At 45.8% G+C, this 22769-nt stretch overlaps 4 protein-coding genes across 11 annotated transcripts in view; 3 read left to right on the top strand and 1 right to left on the bottom strand.

The window, feature by feature from the left end:
* The window catches only part of LOC108149072 (low-density lipoprotein receptor-related protein 6), a 30748-nt gene extending 23545 nt beyond the window's left edge, over nt 1–7203 (top strand). The window contains exons 3-7 of the mRNA XM_017276441.2: nt 1512–4501; nt 4562–4719; nt 4783–5052; nt 5124–5748; nt 5814–7203. Of these exons, the coding sequence (XP_017131930.1) occupies nt 1512–4501; nt 4562–4719; nt 4783–5052; nt 5124–5748; nt 5814–6614 (4844 nt within the window). The 3' untranslated portion in view covers nt 6615–7203. The remainder of the gene's footprint in view (nt 1–1511; nt 4502–4561; nt 4720–4782; nt 5053–5123; nt 5749–5813) is intronic.
* Nucleotides 7204–7636: 433 nt separating this feature from the next.
* LOC108149082 (golgin subfamily A member 1) lies at nt 7637–10462 on the bottom strand. Its single transcript, XM_017276461.2, has 6 exons — nt 10058–10462; nt 9188–9973; nt 9037–9135; nt 8302–8715; nt 8007–8246; nt 7637–7947 (listed from the first exon to the last, which is right to left on the bottom strand). The coding sequence occupies exons 1-6, from the start codon at nt 10229–10231 to the stop codon at nt 7825–7827; spliced, it is 1836 nt and encodes a 611-aa protein (XP_017131950.1). The 5' UTR covers nt 10232–10462; the 3' UTR covers nt 7637–7824.
* A 106-nt stretch (nt 10463–10568) lies between these two features.
* LOC108149081 (centrosomin) lies at nt 10569–22747 on the top strand. 8 transcript variants are annotated; one of them, XM_017276459.2, is made up of 10 exons: nt 10569–10874; nt 15793–15836; nt 16523–16896; nt 16967–17236; nt 17318–17485; nt 17555–17773; nt 17842–18237; nt 18615–18803; nt 19551–21684; nt 21751–22747. In XM_017276459.2, exons 1-10 carry the CDS (start codon nt 10690–10692, stop codon nt 22005–22007), a joined length of 4236 nt encoding a protein of 1411 aa, XP_017131948.1. In that variant the 5' UTR covers nt 10569–10689; the 3' UTR covers nt 22008–22747. The 8 variants fall into 8 exon arrangements, with proteins under 8 accessions (XP_017131948.1, XP_017131943.1, XP_017131947.1 ...); XM_017276460.2 differs by lacking the exons at nt 10569–10874; nt 15793–15836 and adding an exon at nt 16198–16445; XM_017276455.2 differs by lacking the exons at nt 10569–10874; nt 17318–17485; nt 17555–17773; nt 17842–18237 and adding exons at nt 11840–12205; nt 14041–14247 and having other exon boundaries at nt 18609–18803.
* On the top strand, nt 14258–15786 carry LOC108149083 (lysozyme 1B). Its single transcript, XM_017276462.2, has one exon. It carries the CDS (start codon nt 15109–15111, stop codon nt 15619–15621), a length of 513 nt encoding a protein of 170 aa, XP_017131951.1. The 5' UTR covers nt 14258–15108; the 3' UTR covers nt 15622–15786.
* Nucleotides 22748–22769: the final 22 nt, after the last annotated feature.

Genomic DNA, 22769 nt, shown 5'->3' with positions numbered 1-22769 from the left:
CAACCCACTTTGCAAAATGTCACCATTTTTGTTTTCGGTCCCCCTCCCTTTTACCCCCCCCACAGTCCACGGTGCTTGATGGATTACTTGAGAGCCTGCTTCTTCCTCGCCTGGTTGCATAAATATTGCAAATGCCTGACGCGCTGACAGGTAGCGAAATGGGGTGTTTGGGGTGTTTGGGGTGCTTGGGGAATAGGGATTGCATTCCGCCCAGCTCCTGTTGCCTTGTGGGTCAGCATCTTGCGACCGAAAGTGGATCTCTCTTTAAAAGCGTCTAGCAGATTGCTTAAATTCCAAAATATCCTTCACAGACCAAGGAGCAGCATATTCTGGTTGTTTATATGTTGACAAATTCTATAAATCAATTCGTTTTCGCTCTAAGTCACTAGTTGAATTTGTTCCACTCAATTTTTATTTAATGGAATTATATCATAAAGTTTAAAGTCAAAGAAAGCCAAAATATTTCCTGAAAAATTAAATTGTCTTTTTGTTAATTAAAAGTTTAAAAAATTAAAATAAGTTTCAATGTTAATACTCAAACATTCAATTAAATTTATAATGAAACCATATAAAAAAAAAACAATTTCAAAATGACTGCTATCAAATTAGTTCCAGAACTAAACGGATTTTAAATAATATTTTTGAGTAAAGTTAACAGCATGGATATAACTATTAGGGTATTTTCAGTGGCCATGCCGTTGGCAATCGGCTAAAATTGTTCCACCTCCATGCGTCTACATGCGCCTACATGCGACTATATGCGCTTATTCATACGCAATTAGATCAGCGTTGCAGCGAACAGCAGGTTGCAGCTTGGAGTGCCTGCAACCAACCAACCCACCCAATGCTCTGGCACAGGCACATAAATGGTGAACAAAGACCTGCTGGGCGTAGTTGTGATTTCATTTACCATTTACTACGGCAACAATTCCGGCTCTGCCATATTGTTAGCCTCTCGAGCCGGCGAACGTTGTTGCTTGTTTAATTCTTGATGGCTATTGCACCCACCGCCGCATGCATATTGCATTTGTTAATTAAAAGTTGCCAGCAATCTGCTTAAAGCCACCAACTCATTTTGGTCAAAATAGAACTATAAAATAAAAAACTAAAGGGCTTAATCAAAGAGATGGAATAGACTAATTTTTGTGTGCTTCAAAAAGTAAATATTACCAGATTATTATTACTTTAAGATGAAAGTAAACAATTTCTAGAAGTATGGAATTTCATTATCAGACGTTTTCAGTTATTTCATAATAATAAACTCCGGTATGCGTCAAATAACATTTGATTATTTGGATATTTAAACTTTTTATTCATAAAAAAGGATGTAAGGTTATGATACAAATCTTGTAATATAAAATTAATATGCAGTAAATCAAAACAATTGAAATAAGTTCTGTATAAAAAAATGCTTTTCTGCTTCCTTGTTTAAGGTTAATTAAATTCCATAAAATTCCAAAACATGTTAAGCTTTAATCTAATTTGTTTGCACTTCTTCCCTTTACTTGCAGTTCACATGCCCAGCTCCTCATCCCTGATAGCCAGCCCGCCTGCCAGTGCGTTTGTGAACACGCCGGCCACACTGCTCTTCACCACCCGCCACGACATCCAGGTGGCGAACATCACGAGGCCCACGGGCGGACCGCAGATCGATGTGATCGTTAAGGATCTGGCCGAAGCGATGGCCATTGATTTCTACTATGCCAAGAATCTGGTCTGCTGGACGGATTCCGGCCGGGAGATCATCGAGTGTGCGCACACCAATTCCACGGCACTGCAGCCGCTGTTGCGGGCGCCCAAGCAAACTGTGATATCCACGGGTCTGGACAAGCCCGAGGGCCTGGCCATCGACTGGTATACGGACAAGATCTACTGGACGGATGGCGAGAAGAATCGGATCGAGGTGGCCACGCTGGATGGTCGCTACCAGAAGGTGCTCTTCTGGACGGATCTCGATCAGCCGCGAGCGGTAGCCGTCGTTCCAGCCCGCAGATTGCTCATCTGGACAGATTGGGGGGAGTATCCGAAGATCGAGCGAGCCAGTATGGATGGTGATCCACTATCGCGCATGACCCTGGTCAAGGAGCATGTCTTCTGGCCCAATGGCCTGGCGGTGGACCTGAAGAACGAGTTGATCTACTGGACGGATGGCAAGCATCATTTCATCGATGTCATGCGGCTGGACGGAAGCAGTCGTCGGACGATAGTGAACAACTTGAAATATCCCTTTAGTTTGACCTTCTTCGACGATCGTTTGTACTGGACGGACTGGCAGAGGGGATCGCTGAATGCTCTGGATCTGCAGACCCGTGAGCTCAAGGAGCTGATAGACACGCCAAAGGCTCCGAATTCCGTTAGAGCTTGGGATCCCTCACTGCAGCCATATGAGGACAATCCGTGTGCCCACAACAATGGCAACTGCTCGCATCTCTGTCTGCTGGCCACAAACTCGCAGGGTTTCAGCTGCGCCTGTCCCACTGGCGTTAAGCTGATCTCGCCGAATACCTGTGCCAATGGCTCCCAGGAGATGATGTTCATTGTGCAGCGTACGCAGATCAGCAAGATCTCATTGGATTCGCCGGACTACACGATATTCCCGCTGCCGCTGGGCAAGGTGAAGTACGCCATTGCCATCGATTATGATCCGGTGGAGGAGCACATCTATTGGTCCGATGTGGAGACATACACGATCAAGAGAGCCCATGCCGATGGCACTGGGGTGACTGACTTTGTGACCTCCGAGGTGCGGCATCCCGATGGCTTGGCTCTGGATTGGCTGGCCCGCAATCTCTACTGGACGGACACGGTCACGGATCGCATAGAGGTGTGTCGCCTGGACGGCACCGCCCGAAAGGTGCTGATCTATGAGCACCTGGAGGAGCCGAGAGCCATTGCGGTGGCCCCCTCGCTGGGCTGGATGTTCTGGAGCGATTGGAACGAGCGCAAGCCCAAGGTGGAGCGGTCATCGCTAGACGGATCCGAACGTGTCGTCCTGGTCTCCGAGAACCTGGGCTGGCCCAATGGCATTGCCCTGGACATTGAGGCCAAGGCGATTTACTGGTGCGATGGCAAGACGGACAAAATCGAGGTGGCCAACATGGATGGCTCTGGCCGACGAGTGGTGATCAGCGATAATCTGAAGCATCTGTTTGGCCTGAGCATCCTGGATGACTACTTGTACTGGACGGACTGGCAGAGGCGTTCGATTGATCGGGCCCACAAGATTACGGGCAACAATCGGATAGTTGTGGTCGATCAGTATCCGGACTTGATGGGCCTCAAGGTGACTCGCTTGCGGGAGGTCAGAGGTCAGAATGCATGTGCGGTGCGCAATGGAGGCTGCTCGCATCTGTGCCTTAATCGTCCACGGGATTACGTCTGCCGCTGTGCCATCGACTTTGAGTTGGCCAACGACAAGCGCACCTGTGTGGTGCCAGCTGCATTTCTTCTGTTTTCCCGCCAGGAGCACATTGGTCGCATTTCCATCGAGTACAACGAGGGTAATCACAATGACGAGCGGATACCCTTCAAGGATGTGCGCGATGCCCATGCCCTGGATGTTTCGGTGGCCGAGCGGCGGATTTACTGGACGGATCAGAAGAGCAAGTGCATCTTCCGGGCCTTCTTGAACGGCTCGTATGTGCAGCGGATTGTGGACTCCGGCCTGATTGGACCCGATGGCATTGCCGTGGACTGGCTGGCCAGCAACATTTACTGGTCGGATGCGGAGGCGCGACGCATTGAGGTGGCCCGCTTGGATGGCAGCAGTCGACGGGTGCTCCTCTGGAAGGGAGTGGAGGAGCCACGTTCGCTGGTGTTGGAGCCGCGACGCGGTTACATGTACTGGACGGAATCGCCAACGGATTCAATTCGCAGAGCGGCCATGGACGGCAGCGATCTGCAGACGATTGTGGCAGGTGCTAATCACGCCGCAGGGTTGACTTTCGACCAGGAGACCAGACGTTTGTACTGGGCCACCCAATCGCGGCCGGCTAAGATCGAAAGTGCCGATTGGGATGGCAAGAAGCGGCAGATACTGGTGGGCAGCGACATGGATGAACCGTATGCGGTGTCCCTGTACCAGGACTATGTGTACTGGAGCGACTGGAACACCGGCGACATTGAGCGTGTGCACAAGGTGACGGGACAGAACCGCAGTCTCGTTCACTCGGGCATGACGTACATCACCTCGCTGCTGGTGTTCAACGACAATCGCCAGACCGGCGTCAATCCCTGCAAGGTGAACAACGGCGGATGCTCTCATCTGTGTTTGGCTCAGCCCGGAAGACGTGGCATGACCTGCGCCTGCCCCACCCACTACCAGTTGGCCAAGGATGGCGTCTCCTGCATTCCGCCCAAGAACTACATCATCTTCAGTCAGAGGAACAGCTTTGGCCGCTTGCTGCCGAACACCACGGATTGCCCGAATATTCCGCTGCCCGTGACGGGCAAGAATATACGCGCTGTGGACTATGATCCCATCACTCATCACATCTATTGGGTAAGCTAAGAAATCACCTTGTTCAAGATAGATCTTTAACTTATCTAAAACTCTTTGCAGATTGAGGGCAGAAGTCACAGTATAAAGCGATCGTTGGCAAACGGGACCAAGGTCAGTTTGTTGGCCAACTCCGGACAGCCTTTTGACCTGGCCATCGACATCATTGGACGTCTGCTCTTCTGGACTTGCTCCCAATCCAACAGTATTAACGTTACCAGGTAAATATGTGATTAATCTACAAGTTGATTAGATTTTCTTTAATGATTCGTTTGTTTTTAAAGTTTTCTGGGCGAATCCGTGGGTGTGATCGATACGGGAGACTCGGAAAAGCCGCGCAACATTGCCGTGCACGCCATGAAGCGTCTGCTCTTCTGGACAGATGTGGGCAGTCACCAGGCCATCATACGTGCCCGCGTGGACGGCAATGAGCGCGTGGAGTTGGCCTACAAACTGGAGGGAGTGACAGCCTTGGCCTTGGACCAACAGTCTGATATGATTTACTATGCGCACGGAAAGCGCATCGATGCCATCGATATCAATGGCAAGAACAAGTGCGTTTTGAAGATTAAAACTTCTTACTACTTTGACTTACTTCTTGTCCGTTTCTTTGTTGTGCTGTCAGAAAAACTCTGGTTTCCATGCACATCTCGCAGGTGATCAACATCGCTGCGCTGGGTGGTTTTGTCTACTGGCTGGATGACAAGACCGGTGTGGAACGCATCACAGTCACCGGCGAGAGGCGATCCGCTGAGCTGCAGCGGCTGCCGCAGATCACCGACATCCGGGCCGTGTGGACGCCCGATCCGAAGGTGTTGCGCAACCACACCTGCCTGCACAGCCGCACCAAGTGCTCCCACATCTGCATTGCCAGCGGCGAGGGGATGGCACGCAGCCGCGACGTCTGCTCCTGTCCCAAGCATCTGATGCTGCTGGAGAACAAGGAGAATTGCGGCGCGTTTCCCGCCTGTGGACCGGACCACTTTACGTGCGCGGCGCCCGTGTCGGGAATCAGTGACGTGAACAAGGACTGCATACCCGCCTCCTGGCGCTGTGACGGCCAAAAGGACTGTCCGGACAAGTCGGACGAGGTGGGATGTCCCACGTGCCGGGCGGATCAGTTTAGCTGCCAGTCGGGCGAGTGCATCGACAAGTCGCTGGTCTGCGATGGCACCACCAACTGTGCCAATGGTCATGACGAGGCGGATTGCTGTAAGCGCCCGGGGGAGTTCCAGTGCCCCATTAATAAGGTGAGTGTGTGTGTGTTTTAGTGCGAATGACGAACTTTGTTAACTCTGTTAATACACTCCTACAGCTGTGTATTTCGGCCGCCCTGCTCTGCGATGGCTGGGAAAACTGCGCCGATGGAGCCGACGAATCCTCGGACATTTGCCTGCAGCGTCGCATGGCGCCGGCCACCGATAAGCGCGCGTTTATGATTTTAATTGGAGCCACCATGATCACCATCTTTTCGATTGTCTATCTGCTGCAGTTCTGTCGTACGCGAATTGGCAAGAGTAGGACGGAGCCCAAGGACGACCAGGCCACGGATCCGTTGTCACCGTCGACGCTCAGTAAATCGCAGAGGGTGTCCAAAATCGCCTCCGTGGCGGACGCCGTGCGGATGTCCACGCTGAACTCGCGGAATAGCATGAACTCGTACGATCGCAATCACATCACGGGGGCTTCGAGTTCAACGACGAATGGCAGTAGTATGGTGGCATATCCAATCAATCCGCCACCCTCACCGGCGACCAGATCGCGTCGTCCGTATAGGCACTACAAGATCATTAACCAGCCACCGCCACCCACGCCCTGCTCCACGGACATTTGTGATGAGTCCGACTCGAATTACACGAGCAAATCGAATAGCAACAATAGTAATGGAGGGGCCACGAAGCATTCTTCCAGTTCGGCGGCCGCCTGCCTGCAATACGGCTACGATAGTGAGCCGTATCCGCCGCCGCCGACGCCACGCTCGCATTACCACAGCGATGTGCGCATTGTGCCGGAGTCATCCTGCCCGCCATCGCCGTCATCGCGGAGCTCCACGTACTTCTCGCCGCTGCCGCCCCCGCCATCGCCCGTACAGTCGCCCAGTCGGGGGTTCACGTAACATTTTGAGATTTACATGTAAGGCAAGAGAGGTGTAGCAACATATCACTTTGTTTCTGCATTGATTTTTGTTTAATCAACGTTTTTTTTTTTTTTAATATTTTCACAACTCTAATTTCTACAACTGATTTGTAAATATGTATGTGTGTTTAATTGGTCATTTAAGGCTTTAACTAATTTTAATCGTAGCTTATAGAGAGAGCGTCCATGCCTGGAGGACTTATTCGATCTCGTTAAGTTTCATTTTGCCAGATAGCCAGAAATAGATTGCAACCATACGCAACAATAGACTGCAGATTTTTGTAAGCGAAATGCAATTATTAGTAATTACCATAGGTCTAAACGATGTAAGTGTGAGTCTTTTGAAATTCCGTGTGCCAAATTTTCCGAGTTCTGACAGAAAATCCACAAATGATTTAGCCCCTACTTACGCAATTTTGATTTAAATGCATTTAACACCTAGACTTAGTTTAATGTTTAGTTCTGATTCTGAAGTGTAAATATGTCATTCTTATATGAAAGCAATATCGATGAATATGCGACTAATTCAACTGTCTTCTTTATTGTTATAAACACCAAAAAGTGCCTCAGTAATAGTGTGTTTTATTGTTTACTCTTAAATTCTCCTATATCATTTATTCATAGATAATACAAATGAATAGTTAGTTATTCATACAATGTAGGTTTTTGCAATAAATAAATTGAAGTAAATTCATATTTATAGTTAATTTTAGTGAACGTAACTTGTAACAAACCAACATATAACAAAAACATATTTTTAAATGTAAAATGCAGTATTTTTAACAAAATTACCAAACGACTTTTATTTTGGTCGACAAGAACATATTACAACTAGATGGCGCCACCAAAGTAAGTAGAATGGAAGTAAGTATCAAGTAAAGTAATATGAAAGTAATTCTACGTAAGAAACAATTTTATTTTAATTTACTCAAAGCTACTTATTAATAATTCAATTTAGAGAAAACTAAAAAACCTTTTACAAAACAAAAAAAAAACAAACACTCGCTTACATAAATGGTAGTTTATTATAAAAATCACAACGGTAGAAATAAATACTATTTAACAGAATGGAATGTTGTCGGTAAACAAAGTAACACAGTGCTGCGTATGCAATTGGTATGTACATATTACACGAACGTTATGAATTGACTACAGACTAGAATACAAATGTGATTCAATGCAGTGGGCATTTAGGTTGGTTTCATGCCAAACCAACTCATCTTCCAATTCAAAGTGTCATGCAGCAGCTTTTCCTCCTCGGATGTCAACTGAAGTAATGTGGAGACGGCACGGACAAGATGACGTGCTTCCACCTAAGGGAAATGCACATGAATTCGGGATAACCGAGCGGAAATCGAGTGAAAGTACAAACCTCTCGGCTGGTCAAGAACTTCACTATGACATGTTTCAAATATTGGAAATTAACTTCGTCCATTATAATGCAATTGCCTTTGTCGCCAGAGGGAAACGTCTCCAGAGATGAGCTTGAGATTCTGTGTCCGGGATTCGTTGTCGGATGAGATTCACTATCCGTTGATATCTGCGCGCTGCGCAATTCCTTTTGCACAGTTTTCTTCAGGTCGACCAAGCGCTGATTCAGTGTTTTTATTGTCTACACCAAAAGATGCCAAATTAGAGTTAGCACAAACAGTTTGGTCACATCTTACCTTATTTTTCTCGACTATTTCCAATTGAACTTCCTCGAACTCGGTCAACTTTTGTGCATTATCCTGGGCTGTGCTGCTGATCTGTTGCAGCGCTTGCCGGGCATCAGATATATCCCTCTCCAGTTGATTATTCCTGTCCTGAAGATCGGTTGCATCGCTGCGCTCTAGGCGCAGCTGTTGCCGTAAAATGTCTTCGCTTTGGGCGATTTCCGCATTACGGAGTATTGCAGTCATTTTCTCCTCTCGTTCGATTTCCAGCTGCATTATGGTTTCGTCCAGCTGCTCCTGCTTTTCAGTCAATTGTGTGCGTAGCTTTTGGGCCACCTGCTCGGCATTCGAGGCGTAGTCGGTGAACCTGTCATCCGCCGCCGTAAGACGAGTCTTGAGATCTTTTACCTCTGTTTCCAGATTTTGCTGAGAACATTCGGTTTATTGGTTTACAAAGTCTCCATCAAGCAGTTTTAGGATATTGAAGGTAAACATATACATATGCGTGCATTGTTTAAGGAAAAAGGTTACCAATCAGTTTTGCCAACGATTTAAAATCAGTTTAATACAGAAAGGAAAACATTTACAATCCAAAAGTACATAATAGGTGTAGCGGAAAATTGCATTTTCCCAAAAGGTGGTGTTAGGTATACCAGAAACTTAAGTGTTAGAGTTAGTACCGCATTACAAGGTTTATTAGTGTTACAAGTCCCAATGGAAATCGTCAGCATCGGAAGGCATACTCACAGATTTATTGCGCTCAAAGAGGATTTGTTGCTCGTTCTCCTCGCGGCACTCCTTTAGAGCCACACTTAGCTCGTCGATTTCCTCCTCTAGCAGCTTAACCTGGGATTAAGTAAAAATAAGTATCGGGGTTAAAGGATGACTGCCTACTTACCTTATCGTCTCGCTGCTTGATTTCATCTTTGGCCTTTTCCAGTTCGAAAGCAACCTGCTTGCGGTTTTCGATGGCGTCGTCGCGGGATTTGAGGGCCTTGCGCTTTTCGGTGGTTTCCTCGGCCACTTGTTTGGATAGACGACTGACTTGCGTCTCCAGCGCCAGATTCTGGCCACTCCAGGACCCTTTGATGTCCGACAGCTGCAAATGGGCCTCCTCCAAGTGCTGCTCCAGCAGTTTGTGCTCACGGATTAGGGCCTGCACCTGCTGCTCGGAGTTAAGCTTGCCCAGCGACTCTAGACGCGACTCCTCGACGATCTTCATGCGCTTCTTGAGGTGCCGATTCTCTTCCTGCACTGCCGCCAGTGTGGTGGTCAGCAGGTTCTTTTCCTGCTGCGTGGCGTGCCTCAGCTGTTCCAGTTCGTCGCGCAAATCCTCGGCCACGGATTCAATGGGACGGAGACGCTCCAGCTCCTCGCTCAAGGACTCGATTTGCTGGCTCTGCTGACGCATGAGACCCATGCGATCCACCGATTCCTGCTCGCGGAAACTGAGCAGGTTCTTCAACTTGTCGATCTCGATCTGCTGCAGATTCTGGATCTTCTCCTGCTCCTCGCAGTACATGTCCTTTTGCGTCTGGGCCACGCGCACGCTCTCCAGCAGGATCTCGTTGGTTTTGTCCACGCGGCTCTTCTCCTCCTGCAGCTGCTGCAATCCCTGCGTGACGGTGGATAACTTGGTGGTGAGCTCGTTGCATTGACTCCGCAGCTGGCACAATTGCTCCGACTGCAAAAAGGTACAGGTGTTTGTTTATCCATTTCACCTTTCTATATGTATACACAAATAGGCTGTTTTGTTTTTTTTTCATACCTCATTGTAGAATCCGCCACCGCCCACATCATCGGCCGAGTTGGAATTAATGCTAACGCGGCGACTACGTAGCCGGTAATTGTTGTTGTTGGTGCTGGGATAACGCTGATTGCCCGGCTGGACAACATCCTCGCCCGTTTCCTCCTTTATTTTGTTTTTCAGTGTGGCGAACATTGTTGCTGTTACGGGAGAGCTTTTCCTCTACCTGTTTTTTTTTTGTCGCAGTGTATGTCCCCCAACTGAAATTGGGCTGGTTTGGTTGGGCTGGCGTAAACGTGCCCGTGAATCGTTTATAGCATGGCGTTATATCTGTGGCCGCTGTGTTCTAGTTGCTTATCAGGCAAATGCTAATTTTCGTAAACCGTCGATGTTGTTTACGTTCGATAGGAATCGACTTTCTAGAAACGAAAATCGACATTCAGCGTTGCCACACCGCTGTGGCTTCTAATTCCGGGCATATGGCAAGGCTGTATCCGCGCCCGGTTGTATTCCGATAACTGACGCCAAAAGCAGCTGTTCAAGCGCGCTTCATTTTCCAAACAGAAAAAAAAAACCTAATTGTTAGCGTCCTTTGTAAAATTGTTAAGTGTTAGTAAAAAAAAAAAACAATCTGAACTTCGAAAGGACTTCCCATGGACCAGTCTAAACAGGTTTTGCGGGACTACTGCGGAGATGGCAATGCCACCTGCGCCTCGTCCTTAAGGGAAATCTCATTGATTGAGACGGTGACCAGTTTCCTGGAGGAGAATGGTGCCTCGGAAATCGACAGGAGGGTGCTGCGCAAACTGGCAGAGGCCCTGTCCAAAAGTATAGATGAGTAAGTAGGCATGACAGCCAAAAAACAGTTCCTTACCAAACCAATAAGAGTATAAATACTCGTATTCCCTTTTCACCAAAGTGCGCAGCAGATGATCGGCATGTGACATTGCGAATGTGCCCACTGTGATCGGGAACTGACGCTCTCAGCTGGAGCTCTCCCAAATCCGTAACAATCGGCCCCACAGGGGGAGGTACCCTTGCAAACACATACATATGTACATTGGGTGTATAACCCACCCCAAATGTTTCCAAAGAGAGCAGCAATATCACAAGTACACTGAAACAAATTGGGAATGGCGATTTATATAAAAAAATTATTTTAGCTTAAAAGTTCTATGGTTACAGGATATGAATTTGATATTCAGGTTTTCATGATTTTGTTCTTATTTTAAAGCAAACAAAGCGATTCGGTAGCATTAGGTGGTCAACTTTTAAAAAATTAAATTTTTAATTTTATTCCGGCTAAATAATTAAATAAAATTAAATTAAATATTAAATATTTAGAAAGTTAACCACCTTATGTTACCAAATAGCATTGTTTATTTATATTTCATTTCTTTATCAGGATTTGTAATATAAAGGTAGGGCAACGGTAACTCAACCTTATGAATCATTATCTTGTTCAGTAATTAATTTTATATTATTAAATCAGAATTTTTTATGAGCCTCAGTTGTTAAGCCTTTGTGACTTCCTTTTCTAGGAACATCTATGTATGTACGTATGTACATACATACATATGTAGTTCCAAATTTCCAAATTAATATACACAGTCAGAATCTAAATCTGTAATGCTAACAGGGAGTTTGTTGATCTAAAATGTTGCAATTATTTCACTCAGTGTACGACTACGGCAATTCCGCATTGGGAAATGCGTAACATCTGCTGAGCGCATTTTCCTTTCCTCGCAGATGAGTCTGAGTTTTCCTCTCGCTCTCTTAATCGGTCGCATCGTACATTCAGTCAGTTATGTTCTAGCTTTCGGTTTATTTGGACGTGTAAAGAGCGTTTTTCGGTTTATTTTGCTTGCCTCTCGGCTATCAATCGTGCCATATACACACACACTTACTCATTTTATATGTAAATAAGCAGTAACAATCAGCGGGTCAAGCGGTGTGCGGGTGTGTGAGTGTTTGATTGTACATATCTGTACATAAGTGCAATTGTTTATACTGCACAACGAGATACAAAAGTGATAGATTGATTTGTATTTATTGCTAAATTGCTGTGGATAAGCGATTCAGGAGATGCTGCTAGTGGTTCTCGAGTGAAAAACAAATCGTATAAATATACATATAAAGTACAAAAGTGTGCTCGGATGTACATACAATGTAATACATACTTAGATATACTACAGATGACTGTGGTGGTGCCCCCGTTGTTGTTGTTGTTTTTGTTCGAATGGTTTGTCGCCGCGATGCTGCGGCTAATTTTAGTCGGGAAAAAGTATAGAAATTAATTTGTTTGTGGAATAGAGCATTCCACAGTTCAATCGACAGACATATCACATCATTAGCTGTAGTTTATCATTTCCCGGAATTCTTAATTTCCTGGTATTCTTAATTTCCTCATAAGTCTTATCAGTCTTCAGTTTTATGTGTGGCTTTAGTACCTACATACATGCATACACACATGTGCATTCATAAGGGGTCATGGACTCGTTGAATTAACCCCTATGGGGTAAAAACTGAAAAGAACACCTCTTTGTTGCCCATCCAAACTGCAATGTTCGTCCCTACCCTGAAAAAAAGCATCCTGCCTTGTAAAGTACAGTATCGGAAACTCTTATAAAATTTAAGCGTTCATTTAGCGGATGTACCCCGAAAAACTATTAATCACCAAAATTGGTCATCAATTTTTGGTTTTTTTCCTTTGTGAATTTAATAATATAATATTGGGGGAAAAAAGGAAAAAGGTTTCTTATCAACATGAATTACTTTATAATAACTCTATTAATAACAACATGGAAATTCATAGCAAAAAGTTGTGATTTATTATAACATTATTACTATTATATTTATACATTATTCGAAATTACAACATTTCCAAATATTTATTTATGTTAATTTGTCCTTAATTCTATTGTTTAAAGACTAAGTCAAATATAATTTTCTTTGGGGGTAATTTTTCCGAAAAATAAATATTCTAGACGAAAAGGAGGTTTATTCTAAAATTGTATCATTTTTTGGAGAGGAATGTTTGATCATATTTTGTGTATTTTGAAATATCAAGTCGGTAGAGATAGACATTTAGTGTGCAACTTGCATTACCTGCCCAAAAAGTTGTAAATTGTAGTTTTGCCTTGAGCCATATGTGTAGTGTCTATAGTACTACCTTCACATATCACTCGATATATGCTCAGTTCACTTTTGTTTATTGTTATTGTACTTCTTTGTTGAACAATGCAGGCGCCTTTGTGTGTCATGAACCATAGTTTGACACCCACTCGAGACGCGCCGGGCAGGCAGGTAGATGAGCACAGGTTCCAGGTGGGGTGAAAATGGGCGGTTAACTGCAGCTTACCTGCCGATGTAGAGGCCCTAAAACGCAGCAAAGATAATATTCAGGTGTTAATCAAAGAGACACATGCTCTAACACGATTCCAACACCCACCTGTTGTTTACAATACCACCCAGCTGGTGTTCCTTAACTTAAGCCATTGATTTTCATTACCACCATAGTAACCAGGCCGATGGCCAAAACAAAACATTCAGTGAATATGTTTGGCAGACTTTACTTGCCCGGTGCACGTTTTGCAGTTTGTATTGCGGTCGCCTCTTTGCAATTTGCTCAATTCCCAAAATAAATGACGACCAGAGGTAGAGGTGTGTGGTGTGTGTAGTGTATCTGTTGGCCTCTTCGAAGTCGTGCTGCCCCACATGTACCGTCGTCCATCCCCCATCGCCGGGAGCTGCATCCCATCCGTAGGAGCGCCAGACTCTTTGAAGCTTCTTCCGCTCTACGGCTGAATGCTCCTGATTGCTGCGCACGTCAGCCAGCAGCCCATGACTCATGGCGGCCTGCCCCTTGGAAGACGACATGGCGGATACGTAATGAATTCGGGCGTGCGCCGCGAAAGTATTTAGGGAATAAAGCCAAGAACAACAACAACTAGGGGTGACGTGGCCACCCTATGTAAAAGCAACTAATTAAATCTCAAATTTAGAGTCGCTGCAAATATCCATACATACATACTTGTATATACCCGTATAAAATCTAAAGCAAATAAATACGCCAAATAAGAGCGCCAAATGCTAGATGAAACATAGAAAATGGCGGGTATATTTCGATCTACCTCTCTAAACCACTCGACCGATGTGCCTGGCTCCCCATTCAAGCGATATTCGCTGAATACCAGCAATGGAGCATTCTGGTAAGTAGTTATGGTTCTTAAATTGTTGGGCCTACTGTGTACGTAATCTATGTATGCCCGGTTAATTGCACTTCCCTCTTCCCCGTTTCACGGCGGATTTAAGGCGCTGAAGTGTAATCTCATCCATTTCGACTTGCGGTTTTTGGAAGTGCGATCATTCAAGTGTGACTTTAGCTGAAATTTAGTTCACAAAGCAATTGGCCAAAAAGAAAAAAAAAGGTTGACTGCCGATTTGGGCAATTGGGTGTGTCTGTAATTGAAAGAATAGAAAAAGCGTACAGTGCGGATCAATTTTAAGAAACTATACATTATTAGTATTATTAGTAGATATTAAACTTTAATTACATTTTACTCAGTCAATAGAGTATGTGAAAAATTCGTTAATTTAATATTAAGTTTTGAATTACCAAATCAACTTTTGAAATATATCTTAATTTGATCTCATATAGTTTTCCTATATTATTGTAGTGCACTGTGAGTGTTCATTTAAATGGAATCAAATCCATCATTTTCACGCCCGATTGGGAAAACTGGAATCAGTTTCTTAATTAACGTAAAAAAATGATCAAAATAGAAATTCTGAGCACTTCCAGTTTTTTGTTTCGTACAAGGGAGAAATGTCATTCATTAAAAGTAGATATTTAGTAGCCAGAACAAAGTGCAATGCAAGCATCAAACATTTTTGCATTGTCCGTTCATTTTCCAGTATTTATTACCAATTTAAGTCATAAGCCAGGCCAAATAATGTAAACCGGTTTCGGTATCGGATTAAGCGCGCTAGCCAAGATCGCTTGATCTCACTAGTAAGACACCTTGATAGCCGGAGTTGGATAGTCACTTCGTGACTGAATCTCACTTGAAATGGTCCGATCAAGTTGGTTGAAAGTGAGAGTACTCCCGGTGCTGTGGTTCCTGTTCCAGGGGATCCCCTTGCTGGCCATTCGCCTAAAGCCCTGCGAACTTGCTGGTCAGCTTTACATACTGGATGTCCCGAAATCGGAGTTGCCCCTGTGGCTCTGCATTGCCGAGTTCGAGAGCCGCTTCAATACGCACGTCGTGGGTCAGGGAAATGCGGATGGCTCCCGTGACTACGGACTCTTCCAGATCAGCGATCGTTTCTGGTGTGCACCGCCAAATCGGACGGAGTACCATGCCTTCAATGATTGCAATGTGAATTGCACTCACCTGCTGAGCGACGACATCACCATGGCCGTCCAGTGCGCTCGGCTCATCCAGAAACAGCAGGGTTGGACGGCCTGGTCCGTTTATCCGGAGTTCTGTAATGGCACTTTGGAGACCATCGAGGAGTGTTTCCAGCCGCACAACACCACAGATTGTGCGTCCAGCGAGTTGGACGAGGTCAAAGGTTGTTAGCGATAGGCTGCCAATTATGTCATCACTGCCGAAATATGTGAATTTGTGTATGCAAAATTAAAATCTTAATTACCGTCTATATACGACTTGTTTTATTGGATGTTTGTTCAGCGAGGTCACAGCGAGCTGCTTTCATCGTACCCAATTAACAGATTTCCTCCTTCTTTACAGCACCAGTCCGGGAGCTTTGCAAGATGTGACAATGGAGAACTCATGTAAGTTTGAGATATTTCATGATTTTACGTTTTAATTGATTCTCCAAGAGTCTCTTAATGTTTAGAAGCAATCTAAAATCAATATAATTCATAAAACAAGAGATAGCATTCTTTCGTATGAAAATGTATAAAGCAACAAATTTTGTATAGACTTGTACACAAACTTTGAATCATAAATCATGGGAAAACTCTCATTATGAAGGAGCAATTTCAAGAAAAGCAGATTTAGATAATTTATAAGACACTCCAATAATTTAAAATCTATTTCAAATCAAAGTTGCCTGGTGAACCGTTTCAGGTTTTTATAGTTGGTTGTGGACTATATGTACATTTTATATCTGTTTTAAATCAAAATTTCCTGCTGAACTTTTCCAGCTTTTTATAGTTGGCTGTGGATTATTTGTAATTCAATGATAAAAATCATTGGATATTAGGGTTCCATTTTGGCAACATACACAGAGCATTTGTACATTAATTCGGCCGCCCAGTTTGCCTTTATTTATTTTCTATCTGGTTGCGCCTTAACTGATGGGCGAAAACTAACCGACATGAAGAAAAATCGCTCCTTGTCCTCAACGTCGCATAGTTCTGGAAGTTTTCCGTTTCTCAGTCAGTTGTGATTTGTTGAATAACTTTAAGCCATTCTTTATTAATCTAGATCTCTATTTTTTTTTTGTTGTTTCTAGATGCCAGTTTCGATGTGGCGCGACCTCAGGTCGGAAGCCACTCGCCCATAATGATGCAAGGTCGATCTGTGCGCGAGTTGGAGGAGCAAATGTCTACGCTGCGCAAAGAGAACTTCAATCTGAAGTTGCGCATCTACTTCATGGAGGAGGGTCAGCCGGGCGCCCGATCAAACAACTCGCAGGACTCCCTGGGCAAGCAGCTCATCGATGCAAAAATCCAAATCGAAATGCTGCGAAAAACCGTCGATGAGAAGATGGAGCTGCTCAAGGATGCCGCCAGGGCCATCTCTCACCATGAGGAAATGCAGCGAAAAGCTGATTTCGACAGCCAGGCGATAATTGATGATCTGCAGAACACGATTCGCTCTTACCAGGTGAGTTTTGAAAGATTCTTAAGGGTTTTTTATATTCAAATTCTAACCTGAAACCGCATTTGACTTTTAGACGGCAGAGTCTGCCCAACCTGGCGAAAGCGTTGTTACATTTGATACAGAGAAGTTGAAGCGCCTTGAGGCGCAGGTGCAAAAACTGGAGGACGAACTGCTGGAGACCGACATGCGTCATACGGCGGTCAAGAACGAGCTGGAATTTGCGCTGGCTGAGCGTCTGGAAACACTAACAGCATGCGAGGCCAAGATCGAGGAGCTGGCCTTTAAGAATGCCGAGCTGGTGGAGCGTCTCGAAAAGGACAACGATTCTGCCGATTCGGCAAACGTAAGTAACGCCATTCATAGTATAGATTAGGTGGGAAAGGGAATATATGTGTAAGGTTTAAAGAGGGTCCCTTATGTTCAGAAGGTCATAGAACAGCTAAAGGTTGAAATCGGGGGCTGTCGGGCGGAAATCCAGAGTCTGGTGACCTCCGTCGCTGCCTTAAAGCTCAAGCTGGCCAGTCAACACAGCTCGTTGAAGGAGGCCACCGAAACGATGGAAGTGCAGCGACAGACCATTCAGCTCTTGGAAGTGAGTCCCCAGTACCTGTTCCCTCAGCAAACCTCTCCTCAATTTGCAATCCCCCCTCCCCTTATCAAGGGAACCTTTAAGCGCAAGGATAAGGCGTACGGAAATGTGCTGAAAAACCTGGTGGAGTACGAGGCATTGATAGTTAAGCAAAACGCCGAGCTGGACATTATGCGGGAGGAGAACTTTTACTTTCGTGAGCTCTCCGACAACCTGCGGCAACGGGAGCTGCGGCAACTGGATCGTAGCGTGGCCATCGTGCAGCCGATGAGCACGCCACCGGATGCCGGGGTTGGTAACACATCACTTGCACGTTGCGGCAGCGGTTCCTCATTGCACTCCAACTTCTCATCGATCAGCGTCTTGTGCGGCAGTCGGGGGCCGTCATCGTGCAAAAGCATTTGCGATTGGAACGCCGGACAGGTGACGCCCTTCTCATCCAGCGACCAGTGCGCTCAGCTCTTAAACCGTCGTTGTTCACAGCAGCAGCATCAGCAGCAGCAGCATCGTCAGCAGCAATCGTATCTGCATCCTCAGTATCTTCACCAGGCAGGGCAACATCACAGCAGACACGCAACTTTGCTGGCCGTGTCGGCACCCAGCACGGCTTTCTACAACTATTCGTTGCCCAGTTTCGCTGGGTTTCGGCAGTTCCTGTGTCGCTGGGGCTCGTAGCCCTTAAACTCGCCCTTCTGTTGATGCGACTTCACATGTGTCTTCAAAACGCCGGCGTGCCGTGGCAGATGTCCTGTGAGGTCGGCCATTACCAAGGCGGTATCGGGCTAACCTCGCTGTTGTATCCGCATTTCCGGAACTTGGACGGATTCATGTTCGCCATTTGATCACCGCCTTCTCTCTTTAGTCCCGTTTTTTGTTGATCGTTAATAGAAAACCCAACCAATCCGAAGTTGCCCATATTTTATTCGAAGTTCGAACGATGTCGCATCGCCCCAGACATCGACAAATTTCTCGTTAAGGTGTATTTAAATGTAATCCCATTGAATGTCAGCCCCACCAGTTGATTGAATGTTACTAAGCCCCATTAAAAGCATAAGCTGATTAGCTAAGCTAAGATCTTGTGTTGAATTCTTTGGAAGCTGTAGCCGTTTGCTCTGATTACTTACAGACCAAGCGAGAACTGGGCGCCCAACTGGCGGACAAGATGTGTGAGCTACAGGACGCGCAGGAGAAGCTCAAGGAGCGTGAGCGGATCCACGACCAGGCTTGTCGCACCATCCAGAAGCTGATGCAGAAGCTGAGCAGCCAGGAGAAGGAAATCAAGCGCCTTAACCAGGAGAAGGAGCCGTCGGTCAATAAGGAGGTAAGCATTTATTTACTTCCTCCTAAAGGTTAATTTGTTTGGTGTATGTTTCCCATAAATAATACCTTGTGTAATGTACTTATTATTTTATTTTTGGTATTGGCTTCCATAGGTTTCCATACAAAATTCTAATACTAATAACTATGATAGTTAGAATTTTGTAGAAACCAATCTTCTTACGTTTGTTATATATTGATAAACATTTGCGGTTGAAAATAAAACTCAAGCAGAATGTCAATTATTTTTTTAATGAAAAGTAGAACCTTAAACTTTAACGTAGACCGCACTACCTATATATTCTACAGCTCCGAGTTCCCAAAGACGAATTAATAAAACCATTGTTTGCCTTGTCGTAGTATTAAAATTTAGAAAAGTGTGTTGCGTGCTTAATTTAAACACAAATGGGCCTCGATTTCTTGAGAGCGCTGAACCCACTTTAAGCAATTAGGTCGCCAAATCATATAAAAAACATTAAGATATTTCGTGTTTATTCAGGGCTGTCACACAAATGTATGTCGCAAACCGAACAGCTAAATATGCATAACACAAAAAAAGTTTTGTGTGTTTCAAAAATATAAAATAAAATCTCTCAAAAGAGATTCTAAATTTAATTAAGAAAACTAAGTAAAACTTTCAAGCTAATTATTTTAATAACATGTTCATAATTTTACATTAATTATAATGGATTATTGAAATTTAAAAATATGGTTAAAAGACAAGTAATTATTTATTGATATTTCCTTTTAGAACGACAGCAATAAGGCGACTGTTTCGCCATCGACGACGGGCCGCTCCATGAGTGACAACGAGGCCTCCTCCCTGGAAATCTCCACCAATCTCAGGGTGCGCTACGAGCTCAAGATCACCGAGCAGGAGGACAAGATCAAGCAGCTGCAAGCGGAGGTCAAGAAGAAGACGGCCAACCTGCAGAACCTGGTCAACAGGGAGCTGTGGGAGAAGAATCGCGAGGTGGAGCGTCTCACCAAGTTGCTGGCAAATCAGCAGAAGTCCTTGCCGCAGATTGGCGAGGAGACGGCCGCCGAAGTCGACCTGCAGCAATCCTTTACGGAGGCGGAATACATGAGGGCACTGGAGCGCAATAAACTGCTGCAGCGCAAGGTGGACGTGCTCTTCCAGCGGTTGGCAGAGGATCAGCAGAATTGCGCGGTCATCGGGCAGCTGCGATTGGAACTTCAGCAAGCTCGCACGGAAGTGGAGACGTCCGACAAGTGGCGTCTGGAGTGCGTCGATGTCTGCAGTGTGCTGACCAACCGACTGGAAGAGCTGGCCGGATTCCTTAACTCACTGTTGAAGCACAAGGATGTTCTTGGCGTCTTGGCCGCCGATCGTCGTCATGCCATGCGAAAGGCTGTGGACCGCAGCTTGGATCTCTCCAAGAGTCTAAATATGACCCTGAACATAACAGGTACTTCCTTGGCGGACCAGAGCCTCGCGCAGCTGTGTAATCTCTCCGAGATTCTGTACACCGAAGGCGATGTTAGCCACAAGACTTTCAACTCCCACGAGGAGATCCACGCGGCCAGTTCAATGAGTCCGACGGTGGAGAACTTGAAGGCGGAGAACAAGGCTCTGAAACGTGAACTGGAGAAGCGTCGCAGCACGGAGGGACAGCAGCTGCAACGCAAGGAGCGGCGCTCCCTGCCGCTACAGTCCCAGCAGTTGGACAACCAAAGCGAATCGGAGGCCTGGTCGGAGCCGGATCGCAAGGTTTCCCTGGCACGCATTGGCCTGGACGAAACCTCCAACAGTCTGGCGGCCCCGGATCAGCCGGCCAGCGAGTCGGAGAGCGAGGGAAGAGGCTGCGCCACCCGACAGGATCGCAACCGCAACAGCGAACGTATCGCCCAGCTGGAGGAACAGATTGCCCAGAAGGACGAACGTCTGCTGAACGTGCAGTGTCAGTTGGTCGATCTGGACAATAGATACAAGCAGGAGCAGCTGCGCTGTCTGGACATCAGCCAGCAACTGGAGCAGTTGAGAGCCATCAACGAGGCTCTGACTGCGGATCTGAAGGCCATTGGTTCACACGAGGACCAGCGGATGGTGGAGCTGCAACGCCTGCTGGAGCTTAAGACCCAACAAATCGATCAACTGAAGCTGACACAGAGCACTTTGACTGCGGACGTACAGATAACCGAGATGGAACTGCAGGCGGTGCAGCAGCAATTGCAGGAAATGGAACAACAGCACGCCGATTCGGTGGAACACCTGCAAACCGAACTCGAGCGGCACAAGCTGGAAGCGATGAAGCAGTTGGAAGAGCACGAGCAGCTGCATCAGGAGGCTCTAGAGCGCGACTGGGTGGCACTAACCGTCTACCAGGAGCAGGCTCAGCAACTGTTGGAACTGCAACGCTCCCTGGAATATCACCAGGAGAACGAGAAGGAGCTGAAGCAGACGCTCGTCGAGAACGAGCTGGCCACGCGGGCCTTGAAGAAGCAACTGGACGAGAGCACCTTGCAGGCCTCCAAGGCGGTGATGGAGCGCACGAAGGCGTACAACGACAAGCTTCAACTGGAGAAGCGCTCCGAGGAGTTGAAGCTTCAGCTGGAGGCGCTCAAGGAGGAGCAACGAAAGTTGCAGCCAAAGCGCTCCAACAGCAGCGATGTCTCTCAGTCTGGTTACACTTCCGAGGAGGTGGCCGTGCCCATGGGACCACCAGCGGGACAGCCGTCATCTTCCAAACTGGCAGCAGCTGCAGTGGTGGCCCAGCGGGTTAACAATTCATCACCAGATCTGGGCATAGAAAGCGATGCCGGAAGGATTTCCAGCGTCGAGCTATCGAATGCCCAGCGAGCGATGCTCAAGACTGTGGAGATGAAAATCGAGGGTGCAGCCAGTGCAAAGACAAAGGCCGAGGGTAAGTTTAATAGAATCTTGCGACCAAGAGATCACTCAATTAATTCTTGTATTTCTTTTTCCACAGAATCCAGTTCACCCGACGACACGACCAACCTGGCCACTGGTGCAGCCACAGCTCATGACTGTGCCAAGGTAGATCTTGAAAATGCCGAGTTGCGGCGTAAACTAATCCGCACCAAACGCGCATTTGAAGACACCTACGAAAAGTTGCGTATGGCTAACAAAGCAAAAGCACAAGTCGAGAAAGACATCAAAAATCAAATACTAAAAACGCACAACGTGCTGCGAAACGTTCGCTCAAACATGGAGAATGAGTTATAACGATCGCGCCGACGTCCTGAACATCAGCATTAACCCGAGAGGCCATTTACCCAATATTCATTTGCCATTTTGCAATTGTTCTTGCCATTTTTATTTCTTGTCCGTATTGATTTAGTTGTCTCGTTGCTAACTTATATCGATTCATTTTTATTTTTTGTGTGTTTAAGAGAACGTGAACAACGAAGTTATTAATACAAAATACCCATGCATTTTCTAAAGACTGTTGAGGGAATCGAACACATTGAATGAAAAAAACACATCTGTTTATAGCACCAACACGTAAAGTTAACAGAATAACTGAGTGCTGATAAAATGTATCTAACCCGGAGCACTCATTCATATTGAATGACACATGTATATTAGACTGTATATATATATCCTCCTAGTACCTAAACATTTACAAATATTCTCTAGCATTAACTCCTCCTGGTTCTTGTGTCGATTAACCAACATTTTTTGTTGATTTCTTGCGTGTAGCTACTGCTTGCTTTTATACTCCTACTACTTAACCGCTCTTGATCCCTGATTTCAGTTAATCATCGAAACGGATATTGAAATAATTGTTTGACTTACCGCCAAAACGGTTTAACCACGTTGCCATCCAATAACTTTGTTTCGAAGCATCCCTTTGTACAATGTGTAAAAAGTAGTGCGGTGTCGTGGAGAACAAGACCTAGAACTTAAGTCATTTGTACCCTGTCGTTTTAGGGAATAAATCATTGCGTTATAATTATAAAAAATTGTTTTTATACTTATTGGAAT

Source organism: Drosophila elegans, unplaced genomic scaffold (assembly GCF_018152505.1).
Source record: "Drosophila elegans isolate 14027-0461.03 unplaced genomic scaffold, ASM1815250v1 contig_520, whole genome shotgun sequence".
NCBI classification, from domain to species: Eukaryota; Metazoa; Arthropoda; class Insecta; order Diptera; family Drosophilidae; genus Drosophila; species Drosophila elegans.
This window is presented reverse-complemented; position numbering and strand designations above follow the sequence as displayed.